The sequence below is a fragment of the Caretta caretta genome, chromosome 17 (genome assembly GCF_965140235.1).
Source record: "Caretta caretta isolate rCarCar2 chromosome 17, rCarCar1.hap1, whole genome shotgun sequence".
Taxonomy (NCBI): domain Eukaryota; kingdom Metazoa; phylum Chordata; order Testudines; family Cheloniidae; genus Caretta; species Caretta caretta.
This window is the reverse complement of record NC_134222.1, coordinates 22820842-22832823: the sequence shown is the minus strand read 5'-3', so window position 1 is coordinate 22832823 and position 11982 is coordinate 22820842. Positions and strand designations below refer to the sequence as shown.

Genomic DNA, 11982 nt, shown 5'->3' with positions numbered 1-11982 from the left:
GGAGACCTAGCACGACTTGAGTGGCACCAACCTGCATTCACACTACAGAGTGGTCGTGCTAACAGCTGATGAGTTGCACTTCACTTGGATTTTAGCTTCTACCCTCTCTCAGGCCAGCAGCTAGAGTTAAAAGCACCATCGCACTCAAGTGAAGGGTTTGTGTGCACAGCCAGGATTCAAATTAGGGGCAACACTCGAGTTATAACTTGCGTTAACTGTCAAGCGGAGTAACCCCTTTGTGTACTAACTCAAGCTGCAGTGAAGACAAGCCCTTAGATGCTATTCTTCATCCATAGGCCACATAGATGCATTTTCATCCACAACATACAGGACCAAGTTCAACCCAGTTTAATGCCAAGGACCCCGAGTTTGTGAGCTGCTATAATACTTCATAGATGCCCGTGAGGGGGACAGTAGGCCAGGATACGGGTCACGAATATGGAGTCTGTCCAGACTGGCTTGGCAAGTTAACTCAGTTTTCTGAGTTTTAGATGTTAAAGCTCTTTTTAAAGCATAACATTCTGAGGAGGTTTTTTCTGTGCATGGCCTATAAATACCTAGCTTTAACTCTATCCTTAAAGAGCTTTTGTACTGATACACTCAAGAGAGTTTTCCCTGCACGGGGAGGGAGACGACCGTGTCATCCGTGCCACAGAAACCGGCATCAGTAGCAAAAGCAAACAGACATTCACGGAAACAACTGCTAATTTTTACCAATTATGTCTCATTCTTGAATGATCATAATTACACGGGACCATCCATAATGCATTTCCCAGGACTGTAAAGAATGATCATAGCTGATAACGGGGAAAAGAAACACATTCACTTGGCTTCTGCATTTTGAAGCCAGACACAATGGGGGGTTGTGTGTGTTTACGTTCCTTTAAAAGAAGAAGAAATATGTACTTGTGCAATACTACTGCTATATGCTTCTCCGTGCCTTTCATTTGAGGAGTTCAAAGCATGTATAAAACATTAATTATGTCTTATCGTGGTTATGAGGTAGATAATGAAGATCTAGGGGGACGGCTTTACCCACTACTGAAATGCAGCCACTTCTCAAGTGGAACGTGGCAGCTGATTTAACAGCACACAGCAACACTGCACAATACTTGAGGACAGAAAGTGAAGGAAAAGCACGGTCAAGGTAGTTGTGTCATAAAGGCCCTGGAGGACACCTAGGGTCAATTCCCTGCTCTGCCACAGACTGTCTGCATGATGGTGGGAGAGTCATTTAGGCCCAGATCCTGCAATCAGTGGAGGTTCGGAGCCTGGAGGATCTGGGCAGTAGTCTCTCTGTGCCTCAGTCTGTCTGTCTGTAAAATGGAACTAGTCTGTCCCTGCCTCACAGGGAGGTTGTGAGGGGACGTTTGTGCAGCTCAGTGCTCTATGAGGAGATAACTGGCTCTGTGGATGAGGGGAAAGCAGTGGACATGTTATCCTTGATGTTAACAAAGCTTTTGATACGGTCTCCCACAGTATTCTTGCCAGCAAGTTAAAGAGGTATGGGCTGGATGAATGGACTATAAGGTGGATAGAAAGCCGGCTAGATCGTCGGGCTCAATGGGTAGTGATCAATGGCTCCATGTCCAGTTGGCAGCCGGTATCAAGCGGAGTGCCACAAGAGTTGGTCCTGAGGCCGGTTTTGTTCAATATCTTTATTAATGATCCGGAGGATGGTGTGGATTACATCTTCAGCAAGTTTGCAGATGACACTAAACTAGGAGATGTAGATAAACTAAACTGGTAGATACGCTGGAGGGTAGGGATAGGATACAGAGGGACCTAGACAATTTAGAGGATTGGGCCAAAAGAAATCTGATTAGGTTCAACAAGGACAAGTGCAGAGTCCTGCACTTAGGACGGAAGAACCCCATGAACTGCTAAAGACTAGGGACCAAATGTCTAGGCAGCAGTTCTGCAGAAAAGGACCTAGGGGTTACAGTGGATGAGAAGCTGGATATGAGTCAACAGTGTGTCCTTGTTGCCAAGAAGGCTAACAGCATTTTGGGCTGTATAAGTAGGAACATTTCCAGCAGATTGAGGGACGTGATCATTCCCCTCTATTCAGCATTGGTGAGGCCACATTTGGAGTACTGTGTCCAGTTTTGGGCCCCACCCTACAAGAAGGATGTGGAAAAATTGGAAAGAGTCCAGCGGAGGGCAACAAAAATGATTAGGGGGCTGGAGCACATGACTTATGAGGAGAGGCTGAGGGAACTGGGATTATTTAGTCTGCAGAAGAGAAGAATGAGGTGGGATTTGATAGCTGCTTCCAACTACCTGAAAGGGGTTTCCAAAGAGGATGGATCTAGACTGTTCTCAGTGATACCAGATGAGAGAACGAGGAGTAATGGTCTCAAGTTGCAGTGGGGGAGGTTTACATTGGATATTAGGAAACACTATTTCACTAGGAGGGTGGTGAAGCACTGGAATGGGTTACGTAGGGAGGTGGTGGAATCTCCTTCCTTGGAAGTTTTTAAGGTCAGGCTTGACAAAGCCCTGGCTGGGATGATTTAGTTGGGGATTGGTCCTGCTTTGAGCAGGGGGTTGGACTAGATGACCTCCTGAGGTCCCTTCCAACCCTGATATTCTATGATTCTACAGGAATGAAAACGAGACAGGACTCAGACTGCAGGGGAACTAGAACTAGATCATGGACTGAGTGTTAAAACCACCCTCACTCAGCTTGTGGAAAGTGCCATGACAGCTTTAATGAGCATAAATCTTCAGACTCGTTTTTTAGATTTGTTTTAAAGTCTCACTCAAAAGGCAGGATCTCCAGCAGCACCATGGCATGACCAGGTAGTGCTTCGTAAAGACTCGGGGAGGAGGGAATATTCTAATGGGGTACCTCGGTGTTCCTGGGAAGCCTGCCATCCAAGTACTGGTCTGGATCAACCCTGTTGAGCTTGCGAGACCTGATGGGATGAGTGTGGAAAGAGTCATGGATGCAGGAACAGTTCGATACTTGATACGGGTTAGACCAAACACCGGTTACTGCACAGGCCGACTGCATTAGGACACATTGAGAGCATGACCTCCCAGGGAAGGGGTTTGAGAACACAGAATCAATAAGCATATCATGCAAGGTGAGGTGGGCCTGGCCTACATGGCCCCCTAGAGGCCTCTCCTTGCCCAAGGCACAGGGAACAATGCAGAAATTCCAGAGCAGGCTCAGAACAGTGGGTCAGGGCTGGACTCTTGTCTCAGAGTGGCCAGAACTAGATGCTGCCGCCGAATTCTGCAATAAAGTGCCCCAAGGAGAAATTTCTTCCTAAGGCCAGAATCAATGCTTGGTTTGGGTCCTGGATCATGACAGCCATCCTTCCCGCATCCAATCCCAGCTGCTGTAACGAAAGCTACACCTGTTATTCATACTGATTGAGTTCTACTGATAGGCATAGGGGTCTTGTACTAATTCCTGTCTGTGTGCAGTAACCACCTTTCAAAGACAAATGTCTTGGAGGCTTTACGGGGGTGGGGGGGTGGTTACCCCAAAGTACTTTTTAAAAAAAATAGCTGAATCATAAATTTCATTTCATAAATCACAGCAGGGGTGAGTTGTACCGATCCAAAGGCGTGTTCAATTTGCTCCCTTTCAATTCCATAACTCAAACGAGGCCACGCCATTTTCTTGTTTCAACATTTAAAGGAAGAGGAGTTCTGTCTAGCTTCCTCTTCACGGGATCCTGTGCAGCTGGGTGGCAGCCAGCAGTGCAATTTTATTTGCAGCTGAGTTCTAAAAATCCTTGGAAAGCAAAGCTCTGAATGATTAACTCAGATGCAAGTTCGCAGCCCCTTGTGAGCTGCCCTAGCATAACCCTGGTGGCAGAAGCCCTGTCAGAGGAGCTGTGCCCCAGCAACTGTGTGGATCAGCCTTTGATTCCTTTTTGCAGGGTCTGCTTTTGTTTGAGAGTCTAGTCTATTAAGGGCTTTGTGAAAAATCTCTCGCCATGGTATTTCTAATGCACTTATCACTGGAGCATCGAGAGGCCACATCCCAGACCCTTCTCTAAGGTTACAGTATCCTACTCAATTTACAGGGCAATGTATATTAAAATCATGTTCGTGTCAGACGTGTACAGAGAGACCATCAAGCTGAGACAAGCTCATGAGCAATCGTGCTGGCCCTTCCGGGGGGGGGGGGGGGGGAGGGATGGCAGGAGGGGGAAGGGAGATCTCTCTGGGGCTCAGCAGCTGCACATGGCCATGGCCAGGTCACCTACGTGCATGAGAAAAGGGTTCAGGTCCATGTCCCGTTCACTCCTCAGCCTCCCCATGGCCATGTCCAGCTATGAGGGAAGTTTCTGATAAAAGCCGACTGGAGACCAGTGAAGGATCTCTACCTGGTCAGCATTTCGTTTGTTACTGCCACGGGCTGGATTTGAACAGTGAGCAGAGAGTGATATTACTCTGACTTCCGGCTTGTGGCCAAACCCTACATCGGACATGTAACCCCCTAGGTAGCCACATTCACTGTTTGCACTCCCTGCCCATTCCCAAAACCAACACAAAACCAGGGACCTCCATGGGCCCCAGAGAACAGGGCTTTCACGGAAGCCAGGTCTCCCCTCAGTCGCACCTTGTGCTGAGCTGTCTCGGCCAGTTTCCACTGGTGGCACATTTTACATTCATGCTGTCCTACAACTTGTTTCTCCAGAGACAGCCCTACACTGACATCAAGGTCTCCATGCAAATGGCATGAGTGAAAAGGCAGCGCCCAGCAGAAAGCTGTTGATAAGCGTGATGCATTCAAGCAGTTTCCGCCCCTCCAAAGGTGAACTGCCAGCTGCTGTGTATTATTTACAGCAAACACACAATGGTTTGCCTAGTGTTAGCCTGCTGCTCTCAGGGCGACGGCCAGGAGCCCAGCTCCTTTTCCAGGTGGCCTGGATGAGGAGGCATTTCTGAGGCTGGAGCCTCAAGTTTATCAGACCATGCAAAATGACCTGAATGTGTCAAGCGCTGTGACTAACTCAACAAACAAAACTGTCTCAGGATGCGAGTGCTCTCTCCTTCCCCCCACTGCCCTGCACTTCAGCAAGAACACAAGAGATGAAAACAAACCTGTTAACCCCTGGACTAAGCAAGGCCTCCAGCCTGTGTGTGTGCCTGAGACCTCAATGTTTCTCCTGGGCTGTGCAAGACTGGATGCTCTGTGGACGACGAACCACCTGAAGCCCCACAGCATGCCTGAAAGGTTCTCCAGCCCTTTTCACTCCCCAGCCCTAGGGCATGGGGTTTGTGGCTTTCCTAGGGAATGGGTTAGAACTAGCTACTGAGCTGGAAACGCCACCTCACATCACCTTGCAGCTGCATTCTCCAAGGCAAGAAAGCCCTTGCTGCATCAGTCCCCTTTCAAAGGAGAATGGATTTAAATAAAATACATGTAATGTAGCTCCATCCCCCTAAACCCGACTGATGCAGGAAAAGTCTTTACCACCTACTAAAGGAATGAGTTGAGTAACCCTGTGAAGCACACACAGGATTTCCTGAGATTGAGCCTCTATGATGCGTGATCAAGTTGTGTCAGGAAATGCCAGTTTTCAGTCCACTGGACAATGCCGGCAGCAGACAACCACTTGTGTCTCTGCTCCAAAGAGAAAAATCCCCCTTAAACCAACATACAATAACAGGGAAATCCTGTGACAGAAAAAAGCAAATGAACCCCAAAACTGGACTGCACAGATCTCCTCTGAATTTGCTCTCAGAGAACCTCATTCCTCACATACAAAAAAACCCGCTCCATCACCGTTTGGGAGAAGGAACGAGGGTGGCTCGATTTTGCAGCCAGGAGCGGTACCAGCACACTGGGGCAGTGTTCCACCACCCTGGGAAAGAAAGGAATTTCTGTTTAAATCCCAGATACCATCAGGTTTCTCACTTCCCTTCCACCAGAAAAGCCCAGCCCTCAGAATAGTGCTGCATGAAGAAACTTTTATAGATATTTTTGGAAGAGGGACTTTTTTCTGCAAAAGAACCTCTTTCAGCTAATAATGAAGTGAATATTATATTAAGAATGAAAACACAGTCAGTGTAACTTACAGAGAGAGACAGAAAACCTTTTCATAACACCCTGGCCACAAACACAACTGCCAATTAAATCAGCTCCATTCTCCAGCAACTGCCAACGCAAACGAGGGGAGGAGGAGAACAGAACATGCAAAAATAGTAGCGCTCAAGGCGCCAGTTCTGGGGTTCACGGCTGCGAGTCAGCTGGCGCCAGCGGGCAGTTTCCGCTCGCTGAGTTTCAGAAACAGCAGCCGGGAGTAAAAGGCTTCTCAAGCAGCCTGTGTTACAGCCGGGCCGCCGCTCAGGCGGCCTGGGAAATCCCTGCAGTGAAATAGATTTCACCAGTTCTGAGAAGAGGAAGCAGTGAGAGGCGACTATAACGAATTTGGGAAAGTGACAGGTTGCATCAAGCAAGAAGTGACTGAATTCCTGCATCCCTCCAGCTCCAGATGAAAGTGAGCAGAGAGGGGAGATGCACTGTGATAACCTCCTGAGATAAACACCTTGCTTCTGAGGGCCCCACAGGGGCACTGGGCTGTTATTCCTGGGCATCTGCTCCAGTGTAAAATTATACTGGAAAACTGCTTTAAAAACAAAACCCCTTTGGTTCACGTCCTCTCCCTCCAGCAGAACCCTTGGCCTGGCTCCTGTGGCACTGAGCACTCCAGCCCTGACCACAGCCACAGGGGAAGATGATCATTAGCTATTAGAGTCCCTACGGTCATATATGCAAACAGGCACAGAGCAGTGTGATTTATATGACAGCAGTGCCGAGAGGTCTCGATATGCTAGGTGTTGCACAGAAATTCTACTCCAAATAAACAAGACGGATGAACGGTGGGAGGGGAAAAGAACCTCAGTGAGGCAACATCGCTTGTGTAAGGTCATGCAGGACACCAGGGGCAGAGGCAGGACTAGAACCCAGGGCTTCAGATTGCCATGCCAGTGCCCTAGCCGCTAGATGATACGGTCTCCTCAGATGGTCACAGGCTTCACCGAGTGGAGCAACTTAGAATATTTAACAAGTGGACAATTCAGAGTCCCAGGGAGCCAGAAGCCAGTCGGGGTCTTGGTGGCCCTCCGTCTCTCCCGCCATCCGTTCTTAGCTAGGTGTCTGCATCTCCTGACAGTCTGTGTGGAGGAGATCTCAGCTCAGAGTCTGGGGGCCATAGACAAAGATGAACAGGTGCTGGGGAAACTCTCATGGTTTTCCAGCCCCCTACTGAGTATGTTCATGCCAAGCTTAGACTGTCACCCACTCATGCATCCCCCGATGTATTTGACCCACTGTTTGGAAAGGAAGGAGCTCTCGCCCTCATCGACCAAGTAGTTACAATGCTGGTAGTCAACCAACTTGTGTGGGTGCCTAAAGCTTCCATGGCCAAGCAGTCACAGTGGTGGTGAGCGGAGAAGAATGCAACCTTCTAAGTATGGAAGGCAGTGGGGTCATTGCCATCCCGAAGCTTTTGCTTACCTACATACAGATCTAGCTTACCGTGACTCCATCCAGAAGACAGAGCCCGCTGAACCCACCTCAGAAATGGAAGACAATGTGAGGTACCATGCAGCTGGTACCTTAGCTTACCCTGGATGCCTAGCTGTTGAAAACCAAGATACCATGGTATTCACGCTCTAGTAATTTCAGTTGTATTTACATTTGCATTATATTTCTTGTGTGGTTACTAGCAAAGAAGCAATTTGTAAGAGCTGGCAATAACCAGGAAATACTGACTCATCTCTCAGGCACATAAGAGCCAATGTGTTGGTTTATTTTTTAGAATTAATATGTTTCATCTTAGCTTCACAGACAGCAGGGTAGAAGTGGGAGCAAATTATGTCCTGGTCTTTTGGCTAAGGTCAAGTACCTACATAGGGAAAATATAGCTGATATTATGTGTCTCTTAATTTAGCAGACAAAGGCATAACCAGATGCCAGGGCCAGATGTTGACATTTGAAAAATCCGAACTGGAACTAGGTCAACTTTTGAATGGTGAAGGTAACAAACTCTTGGAATAGCATACCAAGGGATGTGGTTAGTTCTACAGCTGGTTGAAGTTTTTCATCAAAAACATTTTCTTTCGATGAAAGATAGCTTTTTGATCAAAATTAAATTTTCATGGATATTTTTCATTTTGGTTAGTTTTCTGGGTTCATGAGTAAAAAAACCCCTAAAATTCTCAGTAAAATTGTTTGGATTTTGGTAAAAATTTCCATTTTTCTTCATCTTTTTTGTTTTGTTTTTTGTGGAGAAGCTGAAAAATTTTCATGGTAAATTTCAGAAGAGAAATTATCCACATTTCCTGCAGGAAATAACTGGTATTTTTGGGCAAGCTCTAGTTAAATCACATGGATTGGCTGTCTTCCTAGGGATGTGCTCAAGGTAATCCACGGGTAGAGAGGGAAAAAACTCTTTTATTGGTTTCCTGCAGTTTAAAAAAAAGTTTTTGTTTTGTTTCAGGTCAACTGAAAACTGAAATTTTCCCCCTATTTTTGATTAATTGAAAATTCAGACACAAAACAGTTTGGAGTCAAAAAGTGTTTCACGCAGCAGGAGACGGAAACTCACCCCCCACCCCAGTAATTAGGGCCGTCACCTGGCATTTGGAAGACCCAGGTTCATCCCCCCCTTCCTAACCACCAGGCTCTTTGCTATTCTGGGATGAATCTCCAATAAATATTCATTAAGCCACCGAGTGAGGAGGAGCGTAGTCTGGTGGTTAGGGCACTCGCCTGGGTCAGGAGACACTTGTGTTCCAGGTCCTGTTCTGGTGAATGTTTAATTTACACCAAGTGAAACAACTCCTACAGGACAGACAGACCCCCACCCCAAAATAACCAATAGTGTAGCGCCCAGAGCACTCACCTGTGATAGGGAGACCTGGGTTCAAGTCCATGCTCCAGGTGGGTGCCCTAATCACTGGGTGTAAGGAATACCTCTGCCTCTTCCTCCGATTTGTTAGTCTTTAAGGTGCCACAAGTACTCCTTTTCTTTTTGCAAATACAGACTAACACGGCTGCTACTCTACATCCCCTTGTGAATTTAGCCCCCCCAAATTAAAAGGATAACTCCTTTCACTGCAGGAATTACGGTGTGAAATTCTATGGCCTGTGCCAGGCAGCAAATGATCACAAAGGTCCCCTTCTGGACCCAGGGCCCAATCCTGCAACCTTACACCACTGCTTAACTTTATACACTCTGAGCAAGTCCCATTGAACAACACTATTCACATGCATAATGTTAAGCAGAGGCTTGAGATTTCTGCGGGATCTGGGCCTTAGACTCTGCGAATCACAGTGTATAAGGTTAGTAGCTGGCAGATTCAGCCTTTGCATAAGATGGAGTCAAATACTGACATAGATTCTATAGGTTTCCATCCCTAACTGTACAGCACCTGTGTTCATTAACCACGAATGACAGCATGCTAGCTCTCCTACAGTGACCATGCTGGACAAAGCTGGCTGCTGGATAAGGTCTGGAAGTGTAGTGGAAAGCTCCTGCTGCTGAAGACATGGGTAGCTATGTAGTAGAACTCCATTATACATGTGCCTTCTTCAAGAATTTCTCTCGTCCTCATGTGGAGTCGTGAGATACGAAAGCTCTCTGATTCTGGCAGGGAACTGCCATCAGCTTCTGATCAAGGAAGTAATCAGAACAATTTGTAGAAAAGATTATTAATATTCAGCAATATAAAGTCAGACAGACACTAACCCATAAAAGTTGCTTGTATTTATGAAGAGGAGGGATATATTGCCACCTAGTGTCTAGTCAATAAAATCTACAAGACTCATTTTAACATCTTCGGTATCAACTTGTTTCTTCAAACCTATCAGTGCCTAAAAGAGACATGAGCCCCTAATATTTATCATCCTGAAAGAAAAACAGCACACAGAGCTAAAATATAACTTGCTTGAGAAGCTGGCTGCACATTACATCTGACAAAAGAACAGTTAGGACAAGGAGTAAGATCAGGTCTCAACCATTACTGAGGCCTGTAGAAAAATCTGTCAAGTGAAGCAAGATCAGATACATGCACAAAACAGAAATGGTAGTTCATGTTTACAATTTTATCTACTTGTGTGTTGGCTTCGTAACTCACACCTAATGACCCAGCTAAGCCTTCCTGGCATGCACTGTACGGAGTTAAGTTGTGGATTACTGCAATGTGCTATTAATCAAGACCTAACATGAGCCAAGTCCCTAAATCTATTACAAACTAGGAGAGTTATTAGCCTAAGCTACTATATAGATGCATTTTCCTTCTCCCCAAAGAGAGTTTTAAGCTCCTCTGATCCTTTAAAAGGAGCAGATATGAAAGTCTGAACTGTTCTGCTTAGTTTAACTTTTTTCCTAATGTGCTAATATCCACCAAGTCCACACACACACTCATTTTGGGCCCAGTTTTACTCTGAGTTAGACAGGTCCAACTGTCACTGGAGGTCAACGGGAGAATTACATCATGACACAGAGGAGAATTTGACCCTCTGCCTACCTAAATAGGCATGTGGGACTTACTTTCTCCATAAGCAACAAAGTCTAGCATAAATTAATCATGCTGTAAATTAAATATTTAGTACTGTGCTTACAAGACACTGACAGATTAAGTCTTTCGGCACCGTAACTTACCAGTGTACTATCTTTGCTTGCTGATTTTTAAGTCAGTCAATAACAACAGTTAAGTTTGTTGCTCATGTGGAATACAAGAGCCAGAAGGTGGAGAAAAACAGGTTGAGAAAGCTCAAGTGGTTTCTTTCTTGGCAAGCAGTCTCTGGAATGTGCATTCACCAGAGGTGATTCTCCTTCACACCCTGCTCATTTCCTTACCAGTGATGTGCAATGTCTAGAGGGCATGAGCTGGGACGTACAGGGTGGGAGCAGTATGTTCTGCTTTGCCAGTTTCCCCTTCCATGGAATCTTTGTAAGGTTTCTTACTGATTTTGTATTTGCTGTATGTTGTTCATTAGCATGCATTCAAATCTACATTTAACAACTCAGTCACTCTGCAAGGCATAACCATTCAAAAACAATTCAGGGAATGTGCATGTTTTTCTCCAAAGGGAAATCTATATGAACTAAGTGGGGAGATCTGATACTTGGGGGAAGAGGAAAAGGTAAGGGGTATATTCTGAAGTAACTTGGGATTTAGCATCAATATGCACGAGAATGTTCATAAAGCAGAACATCTTGTATTATCTAACAAGTGAAGCTGCAAGTTGGCAAGACAAACCAAACCATGTTTTCAAATTCAGATTCCTCACTTTAGCTTCTTAAAAAAAAAAAAAAAAATCACCCTTGGACAAACTGGGGCCAGTCCTGCTAGGATTATTTCCCATAGATCTGTTTATTTTTTCAAAACAAAACCAAATTTCAAACATAATTATTCTACAAACAATCTGCGTAAATACAAATTCCATGGCATCCTACTTTTATTTACGTATTTCCTCTGAGCAGCCCAAAACTTGGAAGAGGTCGGAGAAGATTGAGATAGTCTGCTTCAAAATAAAGTAAATATCAGCTTCTGGGAATAATCCAGGGCTCCAGTAATGAGAGAGAGTAAAGCCTGAGGGGCAGTCTCTCCTTTTCTACAGCAGACTCTAATCTTATTTTCGAAGATTGAGACTCAAGATTTCACAAACAGGAATTAATATCTGGAAAAATACGTTGTACATATAAAACCGAGAACAGGCTTGCAGCATCCTCAATTCTAAGCTCTCCAGATGAAACAACGTTCCTTCCTCCTTCCTCCCAAAACATGGAAGCAATGTTTGCGGGCTAGAGGTAGGCTTCCTTCAGTTATGGAACCGTTCCTTTCATCTGCAGAGGATTCTAGAACAAAAACCACAATCAGCAACATTCAAACACTAATCATGAATACAATTTGATTAGATCTGATTGGCTGTAACTGCTTAAAGCCTAGTTTATTCTCAGACACTTGTGATTTATGATTGACATTACTGGCTCTGAAAGA

The 11982-nt window shown here is 45.5% G+C and overlaps 1 protein-coding gene across 3 annotated transcripts in view; it reads right to left on the bottom strand.

Moving 5' to 3' along the window:
• Positions 1 to 11349: 11349 nt before the first annotated feature.
• Positions 11350 to 11982, bottom strand: part of FKBP6 (FKBP prolyl isomerase family member 6 (inactive)) — a 47415-nt gene continuing 46782 nt past the window's right edge. For all 3 annotated transcript variants that reach the window (XM_075120766.1, XM_075120767.1, XM_048824330.2), the window contains one exon: positions 11350 to 11840. Coding sequence is in view for 1 of the 3 variants with exons in the window: in XM_048824330.2 (XP_048680287.1) it covers positions 11808 to 11840 (33 nt within the window). In the remaining 2 variants the exon portion in view is untranslated. The remainder of the gene's footprint in view (positions 11841 to 11982) is intronic.